This window comes from Pinus tabuliformis, chromosome 3_2 (assembly GCF_031772625.1).
Source record: "Pinus tabuliformis cultivar Carrire ecotype Pingquan chromosome 3_2, CPIR1, whole genome shotgun sequence".
NCBI lineage: Eukaryota > Viridiplantae > Streptophyta > Pinopsida > Pinales > Pinaceae > Pinus > Pinus tabuliformis.
The window spans coordinates 1,228,396,968-1,228,421,871 of NC_142302.1; the positions used below are offsets into that span (position 1 = coordinate 1,228,396,968).

A 24,904-nucleotide genomic window follows, 5' to 3' on the forward strand; every position below is an offset into this window, starting at 1 on the left:
TGAAATTATTTTACATAGATTGTGAAGAGGAAGAAGAAAAGGAATAAGAAACATCAAAAGAAGAGGATACACACCAGAAACAAACCTTAGATAAAGAAGAAATGAATCCTCCCATATCTTGTAATGCATTGGCTGAAATTACCACTCCTCAAACTATCAAGTAGAAGGGCATATTAAGAAGAAAAATATAATAGTGTTAATTGATTCGAGCAATACCCATAATTTTATTCACTGTAAGATAGTGAAGGAATTGAATTGCTTCCTATATCCAACACCAGAGTGTCAAGTGATGGTTGAAAATGGAGGAACCATAAATTTCTCTGGAAAGTGCTATAATATCAAGCTATCCATGGGAGAATATTTTTTGAATAGTCCAATTCTTTCCATTCCAATGGGTGGTGCAGATGTCGTACTAGGAGTCCAATGGCTACAATCTTTGAGTACGATAGCTTTTAATTTTAAAGAACTTTTCTTGAAATATTCTTCAGAAGGAAAGAAAGTTGAATTAAGGGGTATCGCAAGGAAATTGGGAAAGATAATCAGCTCTAACGGCATGAAAAGGATTTTAAATAAAGAACAATGTGTCATAATTGCACAATTATGTCTGCTAGAGGTTCCCACATCAAAATCATCTATTTCTCCAAATATCCAAAAAGCCTCGGACAATCATTCCAAGGTATTTGAGACTCCCAAAGGCCTCCCACCTATTCATGATTATGATAATGTTATTCATTTGATTACATGAAGTGTTCTTCCAAACATCAGGCCTTACAGATATCCCTATGCCCAAAAGAGTGAAATTTAACGTATGGTTGTAGAAATGCTAAAGGTCTGTATAATTCAACATGGTCAAAGTTCTTTCTCTACTCCAGTAGTACTGGTGCACAAGAAGGATGGATCATGACACATGTGTCTAGATTATAAGGAGCTCAACAAGCTCAATATGAAAGATAAATTTCCCATTCGTGTCATTGATGAATTATTGGATGAATTGCATGGAGAAATTTACTTCACGAAGTTGGACCCTTGTTCAGGATATCATCAAATCAGAATGAATACTGAAGATATTCTTAAAACAACATTTAGAACTCCTGAGGGTCATTATAAATTTTTGGTCATGCCTTTTGGCCAAAAACAACATGTATTATCATAAATTTTCATCACTTTTGAGCAACTTTTTTTTATGGAAAATATTATTAAAATAAATGTCCAATACAACCATCTTGTATGATTTGAAATAATTTCACTACAAAATCTCATCTATCTCTCCTCTTTTAATGAGTTTTTAATTAAAAAAATAAAAGATTATTGGAATAAATATCCTATACATCCATCTTATATAGTTTGAAATAACTTTGCTATAAAATTGTATCTCGGTTTCCTCATGCTTTAATGTGTGAAATTTTTCCTTTCCCAACAACACTGTAGTAGCTAGTGTAGTACATTCACAGCTTTGGGATTCCTTTGTCCTTGGATTCCTTTATCCTTCATAATTAATTTGAGAGTTTTAAATTAAAAACTTTCATGATAACTTAGGGTTTTGGGACTCATAATTAATTGGAGATTTTTAAATTAAAAACTTTCATTGGAACCTATTGTTTTCTCACTAGTTGATAAATTGGTAATAAATCAAGTTTAGGTAAGAATGAATAAGGCCAATCAATTTGAGAGTTTTTTTGGTAAAAACTTTATTATAACTTTCAATTTTGGGACTGATTTAAAGCTTGATATATTATTAATAAATCAAGTTTATGTGAGTACGAATAAGACCAATTTACTTTGAAAGATAGACTCTACTAGGATATCTCTGAGCATGATACTATTATTAGGTTTTGCTACAAAGTTTGACATCACTTTAAACATTTTTTTTTTTTTCAATTTAAACTAAAAATTAATAAAATATTAATATTTGGTTTTTAAAATATATAATCTAAAAGCTTATAGATTTTCTCAAAAACTTGGATGTCTCTTAGCATGATATTATTATTAGGTTTTGCTACAAAGTTTGACATCACTTTAAACAAGTGATTTTTTTATTTATTTTTTCAATTTAAACTAAAAATTAATAAAATATTAATATTTGGTTGTTAAAATATATAATCTAAAAGTTTATCGATTTTCTCAAAAACTTGAATCTATTTCTATTAACATGTTTTGCAAAATATTCTTAGCTTTTCTCTCAGCACGATATAGGTTTTTTTTTTTTTAATGATATCAATATGGTGATATTTAGTTGTTAAATTATATGCTCGCAGAATTTATAAAATTTCTTTTAAAGTTGAATCTATTTCTACTAAAATGTTTTGTTTCATAACCTTCTTAATTTTTCATACATTTTTTATACTTTCTTTCTTTTATTTTCTTAATTTTATATATATTTCTCATCATATTGTTTTCAAATTTTATATTTAAAATATAACATAAAACTGATTTTTAGTTTATGCACTTATAAAAGCAAACAACCTCTAAATCTCCTTTACATTGTCTTATAGAAAGTGACCCTATTCCACTAATAAGTTACAACGGATTTTAATTATTTTTCACATGTTTTTGTTGAGGATTCTCTAAAGGACGTTTGGCTTCATTTTCTCTGGCCTCTCTCTTTATCTTAGCGTTTGCCTTATTACAACTTTCAATCAACTCTCAACAGATAAAAATCAGACTTGAATTAAAAAGAAGGAGTTGCAGCTCACAGGTGAGTACTACACCTGGAGACTGCACTCAAACAAAGAGACTCTCTCCGTTCACTCTACTCTTCATCAAATGAATGATTACATTATTAATTACATCACTAGAAATCAGGTAGTTGTAAACAAACTCCTAAACTCTAGGAACAAATCCTAAACTAAGAAGATACGTTACAACTTATGTAACCATTTCTCCATTAATACAAAATAATATTAATTATTTTCAACTCCCCCCCCTTAATGAAGAAAGGATTATCCTGAACTCCTAGCATCCCTCTAAAAAATTCAAACTTTACACGCCTAAGAGGCTTAGTAAAAATATCAGCCATGTTATCACAAGTTTTACAATATTCCACACATATTTCTTTTGACTGTATTTTCTCTTGAACAAAATGAAAATGAATGTCGATATGCTTGGTATTTTTATGAAAGACTGGATTGTATGCAAGATTGATGGTACTCTGGTCAGTTTTGATACTAGTTGATTCTTTCTGTTCTTCTCCTACATCGTTGAGAAGTTTTCTCAACTAGATAGCTTCACATGTGGCTGCACACAATGCTTGGTACTCAGCTTTACATGAAGATAGAGCTACAATGCTCTGCTTTTTGTTGCTCCATGCTATGACCCCGGATCCAATGCTAAATGCGTAACCTGTGATAGATCTTCGATCATCCAAGTTACCTTCCCAATCGGAATCTGAAAAACCTGCTAGAATAACATCAGAAGTTTTAGTGTACAAAATGCCATAGTTACTAGTACCATTAAGATACCTCAACACACTTTTTGCTGCAACCCAGTGACTTTCGAGTGGTTTTGACATGAACTGGCTCAACACACTAACAGAATATGCCAAATTTGGTAGTTTTAGTTAGATATATCAAACTACCAACTAGCTATCTGTACATAGTGGCATCCACCACTTTAGTACCATCGTCACTACTCAAATTTAAATTATGTTGTAATGGTGTTGTTGCTGATGTGCACTGCTCCATTCTGAACCTTTCCAGCAAGCTTCTGACATACTTCCCTTGAGTAAGAAAAGTTTGTCCAGAATCTTTCCATACCTCCAATCCCAAGCAATAATGAAGGTTTCCGAGATCTTTCATCTCAAACACTTGTCACATCTGCTGCTTGATTTCTTTGATCAAATTTTTATCATTCCCTGTTATGATCATATCATTTACATACAAAGAAATCAAAATAATTTGCCTCTATTTATTAAACTTGGTATACAGATTTGGATCATTCAAGCTCCTATGAAAGCCATGATGTACAAAAAATGAGTCAATTTTCTCATACCATGACTTGGGTGCCTGTTTTAAACCATAAAGTGCCTTTTTCAATTTACACACAAGATGTTCCTGCCCCTTTTTCACAAAACCTTGAGGCTGTACTAAATAGATTTCTTCCTTCAAGTCACCATTTAGAAATGCAGACTTAACATCTAGCTGGTGTAGCTTCCATTTGTGTTTTGTTGCTAAGGAAATTAGCATTCTAATGGTGTTTAATTTGGCTATAGGAGCAAAGGTGTCATCGAAATATATTCCCTCTTGCTGTGAGTAACCCTTTGCTACCAGTCTAGCTTTAAGTTTCTCTATACTCCCATCTGCATTCATTTTTGGTTTATACAGCCATTTACATCATATGGGGGTTTTACGTTCAGGCAATTCAACCAAATCCCAAGTATGGTTTTTGTTTATTGATTCAATTTACTCATACATTGCAGCCCTCCATGCATAAGATTTACTTGCTTCCTCATAATTTGCAGGTTCTACAATTTTTAAAATCTCTGACATTAATCCATAGTATCTCAATTTAGCAGGTAATCATGTCTTCCTACATGATCTCCTTGGTAGGGGACTTACCTCAACTCTGTCTATTTCAGCGTTTTCTGGGCTTGCAACATCATTGATTACATTATCTATTACTTCTTCTTCTTGTTTCTGCTCCTGCTCTTCATCTTCCTCACTATTTTCTTCTATTAGCAATGGAATGTGGCAATCACTGTTAGAATCCTCCTTTCCTTTTTCAACCTGTTCATGAAATATGACATCTCTGCTTGCAAAAAACTTGTGAGTCATAGGATTAAATAACTTATATGCCTTGAACTCAGTGCCATATCCAACAAATATACATTTCAGGGCTTTGGGGTCTAACTTCTTCCTATCTGCCTTAGGTATATGAGCATAATCTTTTGACCCAAATATTCTTAAGTGACTAACTGCTGGTTTGAATCCAAACGATGCTTCAAAAGGGGTTTTGAAGCCTAGACATTTAGTAGGACTCCTATTCTTTAAATATACAACAGTGTTAATAGCTTCTACCCAAAGACCATTTGATAGACCCTTACCTTGAAGCATGCTCCTTGCGCACTCCACAAGAGTTTTGTTCTTCCGTTCTGCCACTCCATTATGTTGTGGAGTGTGGGGCACTATAAATTGTTGCACAATCCCATGATGCTTTCAGAAATTCATGAACTCTCCCAATCTGTATTCTCCCCCTTGATCTGAGCAGAGAATTTTTATCCTTTTTCCTGTCTGGTTTTCTACCATGGATTTAAACTCTTTAAAATACTCAAAGGCTTGAATCTTTTTACTCAGAAAGTATATCCATGAAAATCTAGTGCAATCATCTGTAAATAAGAGAAAGTAATATGCTCCTCCTAATGACCTAGTTTGCATAGGTCCGCAAATGTCTGTATGCACCAGTTCTAAAATGTCTCTTTCCTTTCTATTAACATGCGAAGGGAACTCTTCTCTATGCATTTTCCCTAATGCACATACATCACAATCCAGCTTAACATTATGGAAAACAGGGAGTCCATCAACCATACCTTTTCTCTGAAGTAGGATGAGATCTTGCAGATTAAGATGGCCGAATCTCTGATGCCAGAGATCTTTGAATTTTGATCCAGCTGCAACCATTGCTTGTTGTGGAATACTCTTTTCATCAAGTCTCTACAAGCTCCCAATGCACACTCCTGTTGCAACTGTTTCCATCTGGCTATCCTTAATGACACAATTATTCTTAAAGAATTGAACTTGCATGTCCTGATCAGTAATCATTGAGACAAAGACCAAATTTTTCTTAATTCCTGGAACATACAATACATTTTTAAGGTGTCTAATGTCATTGCTAGGTAACTTTACAGGGATGTCACCATGTCCTTTTATCTCATATCCACTATCATCTCCTAAATAGATTTTCGACCCACATGAAGTTCCTTCAAGAAATTCAAACCAGTCCTTCTTACCCGTCATATGTGAGGATGCGCCAGAGTCGACATACCATATGTCGTCCTCATCTCCCTTTGAAGCTGAAAGAGCACAATCGACTGTAAATAGTCGAAGTTCATGGTTGTGGTCCTCTTCTTTCCCAACAAAGTAACCCTTATGTTTTCTCTGTTTGTTTCTTCCTTCGTCTGCCTGCCTCTTATAACAATATTTAATTTGATGACCAGGTTTTCCACAGTAAAAACATTTCTTAAAATTATTATCAGTCACACCTTTAAACGGTTTCTTCTAAAATGTGTTGGATCCTTTCTGCTACTGCTGTTGTGGTTGCCGGTACTGCTTCCCTCTATACCGTCTCTTTTTTGCCATCAAAGCAAGATTATTGCTCTGAGTTTTAAAATTTTGTCGTCACTCTTCTTCCTATAGCAGAATCCCTGTTAGCTCTTCAAATGCAGGGGCTTTCACTCTTGCTGACAGCCCTATGATGAACGTCTGGTATTCATCAGTCATTCTGTTCAACGTGAGCGTGACCAGAACTGAATCAGAAACTTTCTCTCCAATAGCTCTCAATCTGCCACTCAGGGCTTTAACTCTAGCAATGAATCCAACAACGGACTCATTCTCCTCCATCTTCAATGCAAACAGCTTGCCTTTGAGTGACAAGACACAGTTTGTATTCTGCGTCTCGTATAGGTTTTTGATCGTTGTCCAAATATCAGCGGCCAATTTATAGTCTCTAATATGTGGGATAACACTGTCCTTGACGGACATCTTCAATATAACCTTTGCTTTTGTCTCCCTTTTATCCCAATCTTGTTCTTGTGTAGTTGTTCCTGATCTCAGCTCATTTCCTGTAACGATCGACCATGCATTTTCACATTCGAGTAAAGTCTGCATCTTGAATTTCCAGTTGGAGAAATTCGATCCATCGAGTTTGCCAGACTCGTGGAGATATGATTCTATACTGTTATTCATATTGGACTAATAAAATTTCTATCCAACTGAACACTTCAATGAGCCACCACCGGGCAAGTCCGATCTGTTGCCACCGAATAGATCAGGAACTCCAATGCGCCACCACCAGGCAAATCTGATCTGCTGCCACCAAATAGATCAAAACAACTCCAATGCGCCACCACCGGCCAAATCTGATCTGCTGCCACCGAATAGATCAAAGAGCTCTAATGCGCCACCACCGGGCAGGTCTGATCTGTTGCCACCGAGCAGATCAAAGAACTCCAATGCGCCACCACCGGGCAAGTCAGATTTGCTTCCACCGAGCAGATTTGAAATTTTCACGTGCCACCACCGGGCAAGACCGATCTGCAAACAATTGCATATTTTTCAAAGAGAAAGAGGTTGGTGCTTCTCGACGGCCAAGGATCCGCGCCAGAAACAAAATCGACGTGTATTACGAAATTGGCGCAATTAATCCTTTACTTTCCGTGCCAATAGCACTTTCTGGCGTGCTGGTGCGCTTATCTCCCTCAAAAACACACCAAGTGGCGCGACTATTTCTTAATAAACCGCGCCAGCTGCTTCTTCTGCTAAAAAATGGCGTGATTGTGCGCGACAAATCCGCGCCAACCCTTTCTTGCGCTCAGAGATGATCAGTCATCTGAGACCTGTCCTTCAGGTGTTACTGCAGTCCACCTGATTCTACAAATACTTCTACATACTCCACTGCCACTACAGTTCTGTAATCAATGATGCATCCTAAAAAAAAAAATTAAGGTTGTCCCTACTCTGAGCTCTGATACCAAGATAAAAATCAGGCTTGAATTAAAAATAAGGAGTTGCAACTCACAGGTGAGTACTGCACCTGGAGACTGCACTCAAACAAACAGACTCTCTTTGTTCACTCTACTCTTCATCAAATGAATGATTACATTATTAAGTACATCACTAGAAATTAGGTAGTTGCAAACAAACTCCTAAACTCTAGGAACAAATCATAAACTAAGGAGATACATTACAACTTATGTAACCATTTCTCCATTAATACAAAATAATATTAATTATTTTCAACTTCAATGTGTATTATCTCTATTAAAATGTGGTTGTTTTACCTTAAAAACACACAATCCCCCACGCCCCCCACTTGCTTGCCTAGCTAAATCTAGGATTGGCAACCATTCTCTGTCATCAAAAATAGACTTTCTTCAAAATAGCAACAATACAAACTTTTTTCGGACCGCCAACAACTCCCTGGCCAAAATAGCAACAATACAGACTTTTTTCGGACCGCCAACAATTCCTTGGCCAAAATAGCAACAACACAAACTTTTTTTGGACTGCCAACAATTCCCTGGACTGTAAACTACTTTTTATATTCATCACTGCATGTGAAAGCAAAAATTCACAGAACGCTGCTAATTTATTATTTAAATAATGGTTGGTTCACTCCATTGTTCTCATTCTCCTGACAGTGCGTTTGTTATGTCTTTAGGTTGGCCTTAGCTAGATATGAGGCATGAATTATTCTGCTTTTTACTAAATGATCTTTCATGTAAACAAGTATTTAATTTTATATTTTCCTAAATATGAAGCATGAACTATTCTGTTTTTTTTCTAAATGACTTGTGATGTAAACAAGTATTTAAATTTACATTTTCCTTTGCCTGCATTCGAAAAAAATTAGATGTTTAACATCAACTAGAATTTAACACAAACATGATGCCCACCTCCATCAAAACCAGTTTTTTTTTTTTTTTTTTAGTATTAAAAGTGTAAGGCATAGAGCGTACACATCTGAATGACTTGAATGGACCTTGGCTTACCGAAGAGTTATCAAACCAACGACGAACAATGGATTATACACCCTTAAAAAATAAAAAATAAAAAAAAATCAATTGGCTCATGTACTAGTCCAGAGTAAATTGGCTCATGCAATAGTCTAGTGGATGGAATGAATGATTCAAATGATTGATAAACCCACCTGACTATTGATATTGTAAACCCAAGGGATGAATAAACTTTACTAATTGTTAATATTGTAAATCATACTAGTTAATAAACCGAAGATATAGACATTATAAACCTAATGGATAAGCATTATAAATTTAAGGTACTAATGTTAAAGCCTAAGACTAATATTTAATGCTTAATATTGGGGTTTAGTAAGCCCAATGGATTAATATTAACAACCCAAAGAATTAGAAAACTCAAGGGATTAATGTTATAAACCAAATTGATCAACAAACCCGATGAATTATTAATATTATAAACACAAGAGATCAATAAACCCAATGGATTATTAATATTATAAAACCAAGGGATTAATATTATAAATACAAATGATAAATAAACCCAACAAAATAATATTAAAAACTCAAGGGATTAACAAGCCCTAAGAATTAATATTTTAAACTTATGGGATTAATAAACTCAAAGGATTATTAATATTATAAACTCGAGGAACTATTAATAGTATAAACCCAAGGAACTAATTAATCCAAAGGTTTAATATTATAAACACAAGGAATTAGTGAACACAAGGGATCAACAATGCCCCAGAGAAAAATATTTGATCTAGATATTTTACTTCATGGATGTATACATAATTTCATTTAAAGGAGCATGTAACCAAGTAACATAAATACATGGAAAGAAGCGAAAATCAAAAGAAACCATGAGATCGAAGGCATAAGACAGTTTGATGATGGAATTCAACCAATGTGGCTTATGTCTCTGGGCCCTTCTCAATGTGGGCAAGCCTCTTCCTTTAAATGGCAGAAAAAATCAAATTACAATCAATTTACATAAATGGTCCTTATAACTCCATTTTCTGGCATGGACTGAAAATGCAAAGCTCAGTTGTAGAAACAAACATCACCATTGGATTTGTTGCGCAAAATCGCGTCAGACAACTATAAAATTGACCCTGTTCTAAGCATGTGACTTCTAAAGCTCCAAGGGATCTTTAGATCCCCTCAAGATGTCTTGCAAAATATTCTCCCAAGATTCCCGAGGAATCTTTCTCAAAATATCTTCCTGCCTACGCGCAATTCTAGCCTAGGGTGCACTTCTAGTTTCGCCTACAATTCGACCTCTCTGTTTGCGTTGCTCAGTTCTGCCTCCTTCCCCTCGGTTTAATGGTAAATGAAGTTCATATGTAATTTTTCAGGTAGAATAAACAAGGTTATGCCCACTGGGCACTTGGTTGGCACGTCTGTTGTTGGGTTGTTAACCGTGGTGGAGGTCATGGGTTCCAAACCCAACCGCATATCCGAATTCTTTTATTTGGGTGGGCTCCATTGGCAGTTTGTTTGGCGTGTTTTATTATTGGCTTCAACAATTAGTGGGTTGTGGAGTCGCCACAACAAGTGGGTTGGCACAGGTTTGAGCCCCGCTGGCTCCGTTATACATGGCTCACCATTCTGGTGGGTGGGGTCTCGGGTCAAATCCACGGGCCCCGACCCAACTTTAAATAATGTAAGTATTGGTGGGGATGTCATGGGTGGCAGCCCACCACCCTTTTATTAATATTTTTTTTGTTTTTTTACACCAAATTGGAAAAAGAATATCTGCCAAATTTTTAGCATCACCAGAAAAATTAAATAGGCAACAAATTCACCATTCCAGTAGGTGAAATCTGTGCACTGGTAAATTCCAAATTGTTGTCTCGTTAGCAGCTTTCAATGTGCTTAGTTTGACCAAAACTTTGACCGACCATAAATTTCACATACAAACTCAGACTGAGGTGTCTTTAACATCCTTGGAAAGCCTACACCAAGATTTTCGATCTGACCCTAGTTCCAGTTTAATCCAATGACTTTGACTTTTGAGATTTTTCAAAGCCACTTCTATTTCTAGAGCCACCTAGAGAATTCCTCCGCACTAATGAGATTTTGGGTCGCCAAACACTTTATCATTCAATTGGCAAGTGAGGGAATTGCTCGATCACTTTCTCTTTTTCAATCCATTGAACCTTACTCGGATGCATTCCCTTGAGACTAATATGAAGGTACTCCACGTCTCCTCGTCGTGGAGTCCTAGTTCTCCTATCAAGAGTGATATCCTTAGGTAGCTTTTCCAAGTATTCAAGTTCAAATTAATCCACTGTAGGAACCTATCCAACCTATTTGGTATCCATGATCAAAGGATTCTCATAAATCTTCAAGCTTTCAATGTTCACTGTTGAGTACATTTGCATGTATGCTAAAAAATCGAGACGAAAATCATCATCTCCAATATTCTCTAATATGGTAAATGGGCCATATCGGATTGGTCTCAACTTCTTTCCTTCCCCTTTCATTCTGTCTTCACTGATGTGGAGCCACACTCCTTCTCCAACTTGGAATTGGTGATCAACCTCGTGCTTGTCATGTCAATCTTTTTATTGAAATTGACTTTTCTCCAACTGCTCTTGCACTACGTGGTGACTCATTTGAATTTGTTGAATGAAATTTCATGCTTTGTCCCTATCATCTTGCGCATTAGAATCTTCATCTCCCCCAAAGACCATTTCTAAGGGATCCTTTAGCAAATATCCAAAGCATGTTTCAAACGGTGAGCTCGAAGTGGATGAATGCATGGTTTGGTTGTTTGCATGTTGTACATAGGGAAGTTTCTCATCCCACAACTTGGGATGCTTTCCACAATAGCCTTTAAGTAAATGGATCATTGTGCGGTTGAAAACCTCTATTTGTATGTTAGTCTGCGGATCAAATGTCGCGCTGCTCTTCAACTTGGTGTTCATCATTCTCCACAAACTCACCCAAAACTCCCTAAGAAAGTGAGAGTCTCGATCAAACTCAATGGATGTGGTTAGCCCAATGTTGACCTATGTAAATTGCAAGAAGAGAAGAGAAGTCTACTCTATAGTGATCTCTAATTCCTTAGAGCTCCAGAAGTCACCTGCTCCAAACAGGGTCAAGTTTATAGTCGCCTGACACGATTTCGCACCACAAATCGAATGGTGATGTTTGTTTCTACAACTGAGATTTTATTTTTTAGTCCATGCCAAAAAATGGAGGAATAAAGGTCAGTTATGTAAATTGATTGTAATTTGATTTCTACTGCCATTTAGTGAAAGAGGCCTCCCCACATTGGGCAGGGCACGTAGACGTAGCCCACATTGGGTGAACTCCATCATCAAATTGTCTTGTGTCTTGGATCTCATTGTTGCTTTTGGTTTCCGCTTCTTTCAATGTGTTTATGTTACTTGGTTACATGCTCTTTTAAATTCAATTTTGTATGCATCAATGAAGTAAAATATTTGGATCAATATGAAAAACACAAGAGATTGATAAAACCTAGGAATTAATATTTTAAAACCAAAAGATTGATAAACCTACTTGATTATTAATATTATAAACCCAAGTGATCAATAAACCTTAGGAATTTTTAATATTATAAACCCAAATAATTAATAAACAAAAGAGATAAACATTATAAATATAAGGGATTACTATTAAAGACTAGGACTCATATTTAACCCTTAATAGTAGGGTTTAATAAACCCAAGAGATTATTATTATTAAAAACCCAAGGATTAATATTACCAACCCAAAGAATTAGAAAACCCAAGGGATTAATGTTATAAACTCAATGGATCAACAAACACAAGGGATTATTAATATATAAACATAAGAGATTAGTAAACCCAAGGGACTATTAATATTATAAACCCAAGAGATTAATATTATAAATATAAATGATTAATAAACCTAAGAGATTAATAAACCCAAAGAATCAATAAACCAAACAAACTAATCTTAAAATCCCAAATGATTAATAAACCCTATGAATTAATATTTTAAACTCAAGATATTGAGAAACCCAAATGATTAAATTATAAACCCAAGAAATTATTAATATTATAAATTGAAGCGACTAATAAACCTAGGGGTTTAATTTGATAAACCCAATGAATTAGTAAACACAAGGGTAAATATTATAAACCTAAATGATTAACAAACCCAAGGAATCAATCTTAAAGACACATGGGATTAATAAGCCCTAGGAATTAACATTTTAAAACCAAAGGATTAATAAACCCATGATATTATTAATATTATAAACCCAACGAATTAGTAAATCTAAGGGATAAATATTATAAAGCTAAAAGATTAACAAACCTAAGGGATCAATCCTAAATAATTATTATTATTATTATTATTAATTAATATTACTACAATATTATTGATATAATATAATATCAATATCAATAGTAATATAATATTATTAATTAATTTATATTATCATTATTAATTATTAATTAATAATTTCATATATATATATATAGAGAGAGAGAGAGAGAGATATATATGCTTTCGGATTAATCACATCATTAAGTTATGGTCGATGTTACAAACCATCTAATGTGATTCATCCTAAGGACAAATGTGAAAAAATAAATCTATCTAGTAGGTTAAATAGTAAAGATGCGTCTCGTTCGATAGTTAGTTGTTATGAATTAGCCGTGTTAGGAGTTAGTTACTGAATTAACCATTTTATTTACTTATTTATTTATATTATATTTAATTCATTCATTCATTCATTCATTTATTTATTTATATTATTTTAAATTAATATGTCATTAAGAGCTATATGTTTATATATCATTATTAATTAAAAAAATATTGAAAATAATTAATACATTTATAAAATTAAATAATAATAACAATCATTTAATAATAATTAAATAATTAAATAATATTAATAAGAATAAGAATTAATTAATTCATTTTAAATTAATAATTAATTGATTACTTTTCCACAGAAAAAATCGGCAACCTTTTATTTAAAAAATGAAAAGTTACACAAGCAGATGCATTGAAGCATTTCCATAAGTTGCCCATTGGGCTCGAGTGTTTTCGCACCCCATGCAACATTACAAAACTAACGTGCATTTAGAAGAAGAAAAAAGGAAAAGAGAGAAGAAAGGAGAAAGAGGCAAAAAAACTGGATTCCGGTAGTGAGTAAAATACTCACGCTTCAAGTTTTTCTCCCCTTTTTCTTTTCGACCTTGCGCCACTCTCCTTGACTGGGCTCGATCGAAGCTATGACTAACTGTGTTTCTGCTTTCTGTGAGGTTGTTTCCTTGTCTGAGTCTGAAGTATCTGAGTGGTGATGCCGTTTGATCCCTCCCATACTCTGATCCTCGCTTGCCTTCTGTGCCTGATTTGGGTGGAGCTGTGAAGCCTTGTTATCTGATGTGGTTTCCTTCTGAGTCTCCATTTCTTGAGATTCCTCAGCATTCTCTGTGGGGGTATCTTTCTCTTCTGCTTCTGATTCTTCGTCCTCTGATTCAGGGGGGGAAATTGCCATCCTTTCCTCTACTTCCCTTTCTGCTTCTTTTTACTATTTGCTTTCTTGGCTTCTGGACATGTGCTTTGCAAGTGTCCTGTCAGCCTGCAGAGCCTACATCTGAAAGCAGTATTTTCATAATCTAGTGCTTGCAGCCAGTTTTGTTGTTTGTAGATCAGCCTTATGTTGTCCGGCAGCCGTTTATTTAGATCTACTTCCACACAAATGTGTGCAAAAGTGTAGACCCTTTCATCAATCCTTTCCAGATCTGTTCTGATATATTTCCCTATGTTGTTCCCAATTCCTTCCAAAACTCGTTCACTCCAAAAGTGAAGGGGAAGGTTATATAGGCGGACCCAAACCGGCACTTTGGATACAGTCATTTTGTTTGGATCGAAATCTGGAAACCATGGGGCCATGAACAGCCCCGATGTTCCCCAAAACCAAGGCCCAACACTGATGATTGTATCTCTGACTTCCGTGGATGCAAATCTAACTATAAAAAACCCCTTGGAGCATAAATGTATATCACATTCCATGGTCCAATTGGTGAAAATCCAGTGAAATAGATCCATTGGTTTTGGCCAAAAATTGTTAAAACGACAGATTAGGGCCTGTGTTTCATAGGACTTAACGAAATCATCAAGCCCTGTAGAATCAAATTTGAGGGATGGAGTTTGCCCTAACTGATCTACTATGTATGGCATAGGTGTATATCCGCCTTGATCTGGAGAGGACCCTGAATCTCTGTTACCCTTTAAACTGTTTTTGTAGGAGGAGCCTCCCTTGGGTTGATGTTGAGGTGCTGTCTTTTTCCCCTTGTCTCCTCCTGAGGAGCTTGGCTGGCCCTGAGGCAGAGCCCCTCCTCTTAGCCTAAGGTTTAAAACAATGGTTGTTTCTGGACTAATGTCATAGCTTTCGAGGGTTCTACTATCCTGGAGGGACCACCTACCACTGACCAAATGTTGGATCTGAACAGGATATCCCGTCAATGCCCGAATTTGCTGTTTCAGCTGCATGTTGGAGCTTTCTGCGTGTACCCACACTAAACAAGATTTCTACTCAGGGGTTTTAATAAAAATCTGAAAACGCGTTGTTGTTACCTGTAGCCCGGGGTTTTGACTGAGTTCCTGATCCGCCTAAAATGGTGTTGTTGCTAATTTCCATGTGCTTTGGCTGTAAACAATCTTCCAAATTTGACCTCGTATTGGGTCGTTCTTCCATTTGCATGTCTAGGTCTACAAACCCTCTGCTCGATCTATGCTCATTGCCACCGATCTGCTGCCTGGGTTGTGGTTGTTCTCGAATATTGGCCAGATCGGATAGATCCAGGCCGGATCTGCAATGTTTGGGCCAATCCATTGAGAGAGGGAGCAGATCTGCATCATGCAGTCCCCCTTCTTTGATTGCAACGACCGAACCAGTGTGAAAACCTGTAGATCCCAACCCTGCCGCGTCCCAGATTTCTTCTCTTCTTCCCCCCGTGCCATTGCTCCGCGTGTTCTGGGTATGGCACAACCTGGCCTCTAAACGCGTTGCAGCGACATTTGTTTTCCTTTTCAGGGTTTTGACGAAAACATCATATTCAGGCACGCCTAAAGAAAAATGATGGCTGCGTGGCAGATGATCCAGATCCTTTTCGACATCAGGGCTTGCGCTATGGGAGCTTTCAGAGAGACTTGAGTTGGGATTCAAAGAAAACGAGGGCGAACAGAACTGAACCATACAACCTCAAACCCGAAGTTGGGCACATCGATTCTCTGAAACCTGAAAACCTCCTCGCAAAACCACGCAAGGCGATGGACATCCGTTGTTGACCTCGCCGCATGATCCAGATGGATTCCTGCCATGGAGACGGAGCTGCTCGACTCAGGGATCCTCACTACTCGCCAATTGTTCATAATTAATTGATTATTACTATTAATTATTAAAAATTATAAATATTGGCTTTTTATAATTTTTTTTTTTTATTAATTATTGTTAATAATAATATTAACAATACTATTGTTAATTTAATAATAATTTATTAAACCATGAATCATGAACCCAATAAATATATATAAAAGTTAAGGATTAAAATTATAAACCTATGAATAATATTATATCTTAGCAATAAGAACCCTTAGATTAATAATCCAAGGAATTGATATTATAAAACCAAGGGAATAATAAACCCAAGGAATCAACACTAAGAAACCAATGGATTATAAACCTAAGGGATAAATATTATAAACCCTAAAATAAATATTATAAACCCTAAAATAAACATGGTTGACCATGATTATAAGTACAATGGATTTATATTAAACCCTAGTATTAATATTATCCAATCAATGTTACATTTAATAAACCTAATGAATTAGTATTAAGAACCAAATGGATTAATATTATAAATCCTTTGGATTCGTATTATAAACTCAAGTGATTAATGTTATAAATATGAGGGATTAATATTATAAACCTAAGTGATTAATCAACAAGAGCGATATACACCCAAGGGATTAATGAGCCAAAGGGATTAATATTAGAAACCCAAGGGATTAATATTATAAACTGAAGGGTAAAATTATAAACCCAAGGGATTATTTCTATTAAAAACTTAAGGATTAATAAACCCAAGGGATTAATATTAAAAACCCAAGGGACTATTACAAAAAACCCAAGGGATTATTAATATTATAAACTCAAATGATTAATATTAAAAACCCAAGGGATTATTATTATTAATCCAAAGGATTAATATTGAAAAACTCATGGGATTAATATTATAAAGCGTTGGGATTAATATTATAAACCTAAGTGATTATTAATATTGTAATCCAAAGGGATTAATAAACCCAAGGGATGAATATTATAAGCCCAAAGGATTAATAAACTTAATGGATTAATGTTTTTTTGTTAAGATTGGAAGGATCATTTCATTTTCTATTGAAGCATAGGCAAATTTACACCACATTGATTGGTTAGGTGGCCTCAACTTGATCTGGAGGGAAACCAAGTCTGTTGGCCACCTATATGAATTGTAAGCCATCCAAAAACAATAGAGTTTTAATCTCTCTAACCAAGCTATATATGTCTATGTTTCATGTCCATACTCTAGATTTCTAATGTAGGAAACTCGATCACATGCAAATTCCTCCATATACATACAATTATCAGAAGCTTTTATGTGTGTTCCTTCCTTAAACAACTCGGGACCTCACATCTTGTGTTCCTATACATACTATTGGGCATGGACTTAGTGGTTATACCCACAATCACATATCGGAAGCATTTTATTTCTTTGAACCTTTAAAAACTCGGCTAAACAATTTTATCATAATACAAAGGAACACAGGAAAAACCCACTCCAATCTCATAAGCCAGACGTCAAATGGAATTAAATCCACTATATAAATCCCATCGGGTCTGGATTGGGAATTAACTTTCGCGCTTATTCACGCCTGAAATCCATCCGATCATCCATTCAACGGATGGTCCGATCACCTCCGGATCTCAACTTAATTAAATTTCGACTCATATCCTCATCGGGTCCGGATTGGGAAAACCGCTTACAGCTTTTGAGGCCACCCGATAACCACTTACCACCTTTTGGAAACCACCTTCTAGTTAATGTGTGCACGCCTTATCTCCATCATTGATCAAGTATATGATCCAATGGTCCACGTTATATTGCAATGTTGCTATCGGAGTTTGCAAAGGGTTAGGGCCCGGTCCATCCACAAAGACTTCCACCGATGCGATATATCGGTGCGATCGCAATCGCAACTCCTTAAGGCCTGAGTCCGTCCTCCTTATAACAATCTTTGCCGATGCGATATGAATTGGTTTTTCTCCCTGCGATTTGATCTGGACTGTTGATCTTCCAGATCAATGACTACTGTGCATCGATCCGTCTACTCCCTCTTGGACTTGATCTCGCTTGTTTTTAACGGATTCTGCATTATAAACATGATTCTCCTCCACACTCTGTTTTCACGCACAACTCCTTATATAAACTCTCTGTGGTATCTATGGATAAATGACTGGGGTTAAAGTGCTCAACCACTGTATAACACTATGGACCGTAATAAAGCATTGAACGCTGCGCTTTATAACTTAAGACATAAAAACAGAGCAGAATGCTTCAGTTGTTCCACAGGTAAACTATACAGAGACAAGCAAAGGACTTCAATAGAGATGGGCCATTTACACACACACAAAATCATTTATTCAATATAATGAATTTACAGAGTCTCGGCCCTCTGGCTCGATTACATCAAAAAAGGCCCTGTTTCAATCTTGAAACCCTCGCTCTCTCCTTTCTGGCTTCTCTCGAACCTCTAACTAACCTATCTAACCTCTCTAGCTTCTCTCTCACTAACCTATCCAACCTCTGAATTATACAAAAATATCACAATTTATACAAAAGTGGATTCATGAACCAATTCTGGTTTAGATCTAGAAATCTCTCACTCTCTCCTAAAGAACCTCTTCAATTCCACTCTTTTCTAAAAAAACGCTAAGTAAAGCTTTTCAATTCCTCATATTCTATTCAAAACAAATAAATCTAACTGTTTGGCCTGATCTCCACACAGGGAGGATCAATAAGCCAATATGTCATTTTCTCATATTTTTCAATAAATAAAAACTCTCATACATTTAAATAAATAAAATTAACTAAACTATTGTCTTCCAACCCCTTGTTAGTCACAACATGTAATCATGCTATCACATTGCCGACTAGGCCTGAATGCTCTTGCATCAGACTCCCAAAGTTGAAAGTTTTCATGACCTCCTGGTCATGTGTTTCTTCTGCTAACTATCCTATATCCCAAACTTTACTTTGTAACTGGTCATCACTTCCATCATGCTGTTGATTTAATTCTTTCTGCCACTGTCACTTTTGTTCCTCCAGATCTCCAAATCTTATGTTGTTGCTATCCTCTTTCCTTGCTGATACAAATTCTTGTTGTTAATTTCTCTTCCTTGTTGTCCCTCTTCTTCACTGACTTCATCTTCCACAATTTCTCAATTTCCTCCTTATCATTTGTTCTTAACTGAAATCCTCTGACATCTGCCTGCTATACATTCTCCTTTAACATATAAATTATAAAATTTCTGTCCAAATCTTCTTCATCTCTATCATTTACAAATTGTTTTTTTTACTCTACAGCTCCTTCTCCATTATCATTAAAGATAATCTTTTCCTCTATGTTATCAGGTTCATCTAATAACTTTTCTAGCAAAATGCCATTTCCTTCATATTCAATAAGCATGTCATTTACATATGATTCCTCCTTCCTGTATAAAACATAATTTCCATCACAATTGTCAGACTCATAATAACTATGGTTTTCAATCTTCATAGATAATTCTGCCATCAAATCTTTATACTGTCCTTCTGCAAAAGTTATGAAATTGTCATCAATTCTCATTCCAATACTTTCCTCTGCATTACACAGTGTTCCTTGTTCTGACACAAGACTATCATTCAACAATTCAATAGCTAGGATTTCTTGGAGCATATCATTATGAAGTACCCTTTCATCTTCTATACTTATACTATTGCAACAAAATGATGTTGTTTCATCTTCTCCTTCAACAGAAACAAAATTCTAGTTTTCTAAAGCTTCTTCATGGTTTAAAACTTCATAAAAATAATCCACTTTAAAATCATAGAATTTCTGAACTTTTGTATCTGTCAACATCATCATATATTACTTCATAATTTCCATAGTACTTTCATTTTGATTCTTAAGATATTTCATTCTGTTTATCATCACAAACTTTCATTTGCTGACCTTCAGCTCCTTTAATCATGACAATTTCCCTGTCAATACCATCATTCTCAAAATTATTAAGTACACACTCAAAATATCTTTCTGCTTCAGCCATTTCTTCCAGTAATCTCACTTCTTCATAGACATGCATAAGCACATTTTCCAATTGTTGTCCATTATCTGTCAAAACTAAAAACATATACAACATGTCAGTTTCAAAATTACAAGGCTCTTCATTTGAAGCCTCAATAATCAGATCCTCATGCTTCTCTGAACTATTCTGATAGTTCACCAAGTTATTGAGAAATTCTTCCTCAACATCTATGATTTCTTCCTCATCAAAGAAAAATTCTGGGACTGCAACTTCTTGACTATGCTTGGCAACTTCATCATAAGTTTGTAGAATAGATTCCTGTTCTACACAATTTCCTCCAACACTCAGTTTATCCAAATAAGATAACAATGTCTCTTCCTCTTCTCTGATAAGACTTTGATCTTCCAAGGATTTCCTTGACTTAACTTCCTCAGCTAAGTTCTCGGTGTTAGCTTTTCTTCTCTTCACTTCACAAATCTGGAATGCATTTATTTCCTTTCCCTTTTCCATTTCCCATTGGTCTTCTATCCATGCTAAAATTCCTTCAAATATGATCCAATAAGTTTTCACTAAGAGAAGACACAACCATTTAGCCATACCTTTTAATTTCCTCCACCAATTGAAGTCTTAAAAGTCTTTATGCATCTCCTTTTGTGTTTGTCTTGCCACTACCTCTTTTACCTTTTCATACACAGGTCCAAATTCATTAGGTTGCATACCCGCAATTTTATGTTCACAGAAATAATTAGTCCCAGAAATATGAGATTCTCTTGTCTGTGAAGATGTTACCAACACATTCCTCTCATTCTAATCTGCATAGATCAGTTCTTCATCACTGTCATCACTGTCTCCTTCCCCAAGGAGAGATCCCTTTTCTCGATCACAGATGTATTATACTCCTTCATTCTCAATTGTTCGAAGTATTAATTTCTCGGCAAACAATTCTATGACAAGCCATTTAACTCTTTTTCCCACATAAAGTCCTTGTTTCCATTTTTCTCTAATTCGTTTCAATACCAGCTTCTCCAAATGACTGAGTTCTGCCTTCATCTCAGCCAACTCTGTGTCCCTTTCTTCTATACTCATTCCCTTGATTCCAACTACTTCAACACTCTTTTTCCTCTGTCTTTGACTTTCCTCTATACCCTTGTCATAACTATCAATAGTCAATTCCATTTCTTCCTCCGGTGAACTTTCCTTGTTGACTAGTGAGCTAAAACTAGCCTTTTCATTTCACCTGTAATAAGTCTCCTTCATCCCTCGCCAAACTTTGCCGAGTTCAGACTTTTGGCACCTATTGGTTCTTTCCTCGAACCTTTCACTGACTAACAATTCTACCCAATGCTCCTCTTGCTAGAATTGTTATCTCCTATACACAATCACAATTGTGAAGCTGCCTCAACAACTTCTACCCAACCACAGTTGGAAGTTGTTCTCATCTCCTCTTGAATACTCCTTACTCTAGGCTTTGCATATTCAATTGCTCACTTCCTTCTTCATTCAGTAATTTCATTTATTGTTGGGTACTATCAGCTTTACTCATCTGAGAGTTCTTCTTGCTCTATCATCTTTAACATAGCTCATGTATTATGATGCTGGTATAATTCATTCTAAATTTCAGCAATTCCACTGCTTCCACTGACTTGCACAATCTTATCTTAGGATACATCAAAGTACCTTTCAAACCTACAATATTTCCTTCAAAGATGTCTTAAAACAAATTCCCATTCCATCATGATGCGCCAAATACAGAGCTCGGTTCAACTCGATTTCAAGCAATAGAGTTTAGTTATACCAATACTGAGTCCATTAACTACGTTTATACAAGCGCAGCCCATACAAATATTTTCTCAACATATGATAGTAATAAACCATTCATATCAGTCTAATGAAAATGCCTTTATATGAATCAGAACCAAAACTTTTTAATAATTCGGAAGGGTTTATATTCTCTTCGTTAGAAAACGCAGATTCAACATCATCTTTTTCTTAAAACAAAAACATTCCATACTATTAATCAATAGATATTACATAGATCGCTCCCACGCATCTGATCCCACGCATCTGGTTCTGACAACTAAACTCGTCCACCCCCTGCCGCCACAGTATGCGCCCAAATTTCTGTTTTTAACCATTCCAATGCAAATTCGACATACGCTCCATTCTCTCTGCGCTGACCTGGCGTTTCCCCATCGATCTTTCCAGATGGCTAATTTCAAAGCCCACACTGTGGATAATCACCAGCTCTGTTTCCCTATCGAATCAACCATTTTTAGATTTTTTTTCCCAAATCTGATGCGATATATCAGGTTATAATATGTGTGTATATCGATTGACCGATATTCCGATCCGTTACAACTGCATTTATCGTAATCGGCGGTCACACCATGATAACACACATATATATAGCATTTTATTAGATTCCAATGCGATTTTAACTCACAATCGCAATCTCAATAACTGAATTCCGGTCAAGAGTTCGTCCAATCCTTAATTAATGCAACTGTCGCTTCTTGTCAAACTCTGATGCGAAAATTCAGAGATTGGTGATCGCTTTCTTCACTTCCGATTCCTTCAAGGTTCTGATCCGATCTTATCGGAAGTTGGATTATTACTAGAGCTTAATACTGCCGTTACAAACATTGAACACATCCTGCGTAGCCAGATGATTATCTTCACCGATGATTTTATGATTTCACAACTGAATGGATTATACCCCGTGCTGGCTTGACAACTGAGTGATAGACACCACAATTTTTCAAACAATATTATGCGTATGCGTCGGTGTTTCTGTGTAACAGTGTTTTGAGGAACACAAGTATTAATAAATTCCAACACAAAGATATGCTAACCCATGGGTTGTGAGATTGTTATTGTCTATTTGTTCTGATTACAACACTTTAATTTTATCATCGGATTCCAAACCAGCAGGAACGCAAATTGGGAGCAGAGAGGAATTCAGAAACCTTATCACTACATTTCAAATAAAACAGTCGTGTTTATTTCAACAACAACAAACCATTAGCGAATCGACTTTCATAGTAAACTAAAATGACCAAGCAGTAAATGAAATTCACTTTGTCCAGCCACAACATGTGAACAGATTTTCACATTGCTGGCTTATTCCGATGCTCCTGCATCACATCAATTAAAACTTTGTCAAAGGATTCATCTGTTCACTATTTCATTTAGAATTTACATTCAAAAGACTCCAAACAGTCATTGTTGGGTTGTGTTATATTCTTTCCACGACTAACCCATGTAGTGAATTGCAGGGTTAGAGGGGGGGCGGAGACTCACTTCGTTGTACCGATTCCGCAGGGGGGGGGGGTCACAGGGGGGGCGGCAACCCCCCCTATCCGGTGGGTTTGAGGGGGGCGGGTAGCCCCCCTGTACGAGGTCTGGGGCAGCGCCCTGGGAAATTTTTTTTTGGACCCTATATTAGGTTGGGCGAACCTACCTATGGTTTTCGATCCATGGTTTTGGACGCGATGGTTTTCGGTCCAGGGTATTGGATGCTTCGACATGTACAAATATGTATTGTAACATTGAAAGGAAAATAATGAAAAATCAAGCTGGTAGTCCCAGTTTTGGGATCCAGGGGAACATCTCTGTGTATATGTGTATTATGTGTTATGCTCTCGCATTGTTTATTTTTCTGTGATTTATAATTTGTATGCAGGTAATTTCTATATGGGGTTAAAACCTACATTTGGTATCAGAGATGTTTTGACTTCAAGGGGATTCCTTTATTGCTGAGGGGTTTTGCTCGGGCCTGTGGTAGACCCTGTTCAGTGGGAGATCTGTGAGATCGATTCTGGTGGTGAAAGAAGATCGCGAACAGCGGAAAGATAGAGATCGAGAAGTTCAATGGTCAGAGTTTTGAGTTGTGGAAACTTAAGATGGAGGATCTTTTGGTGGATAAAGATCAGTGGATCGCGGTAGATCCAGGTACTAAACCAACGGGAGTGACCGATGAAGAATAGAAGAAGTTGGATCGGAAGGAAAAGAGCAAAATACGATTGTGTGTCTCAGATTCAGTATTGCTGAATGTATCAGGGGAAGCTACGGCGAAGGCTTTGTGGGACAAGTTAGGGACTTTGTACCAATCTAAGTCTCTGGTGAATAAAATGTTCCTGTGGGAAAAGATGTATAACCTGAGGATGAAAGATGGAGACTCGGTGACAGAGCATCTGAACACATTTAATACTTTGGTAAGTCAGTTAGCGTCTGCTGATATTAAAATTTCATATGAAGATAAGTGCATCAGTTTGTTGTGTTCTCTACCAGATTTGTGGGATAGTCTGGTTATTGCAATAGGTAGCAATGTAACTGCTTTGCAATTTGATGAAATAGTCTCAACCTTGCTGACGGAGGAGATGAGATGGAAAAATATGGAGAGCTAGAATGGTGATGCCTTGTTTATACGAGGAGGGTCCCAAAATATAAACAAAAATAAGTCATCGAGTGGGAGATCTAAATCTAGAGGGAGATCTAAATCTCCAGGAAAACCTATAAAGGTGGTGTGTTGTAAATGCAGAAAGGAAGGGATCCTCAAAAGGGACTGTAAATCTAAAGCTCCTGATAAAGGAAAGGGATCTGATGATGCTCCTTCTACAGAGGCGAAAACCACCTCAGATGAAAGTGGGGATGTGTACTTGGCTTCTTCAAGTACACATGTAGATCATGAGGCATGGTTGATTGACTCAGGTGCATCCTTTCACTTCACTCCCCATAGAGAGTGGTTCTGCGAGTATTAGAAATACGATGGTGGTGATGTCTTCCTAGGAGATGATAGGAAGGCTGGAATCATTGCTCGTGGAAAAGTAAAGTTGAAGTTGCAAGGTGGAAAGGTTAGAACACTTCTAGGTGTT

At 36.2% G+C, this 24,904-nt stretch overlaps 1 protein-coding gene across 1 annotated transcript; it reads right to left on the reverse strand.

The window, feature by feature from the left end:
* Positions 1–6,341: 6,341 nt before the first annotated feature.
* LOC149185175 (uncharacterized) lies at positions 6,342–6,818 on the reverse strand. Its single transcript, XM_089415577.1, has one exon. The coding sequence runs from the start codon at positions 6,816–6,818 to the stop codon at positions 6,342–6,344; it is 477 nt and encodes a 158-aa protein (XP_089271703.1).
* Positions 6,819–24,904: the final 18,086 nt, after the last annotated feature.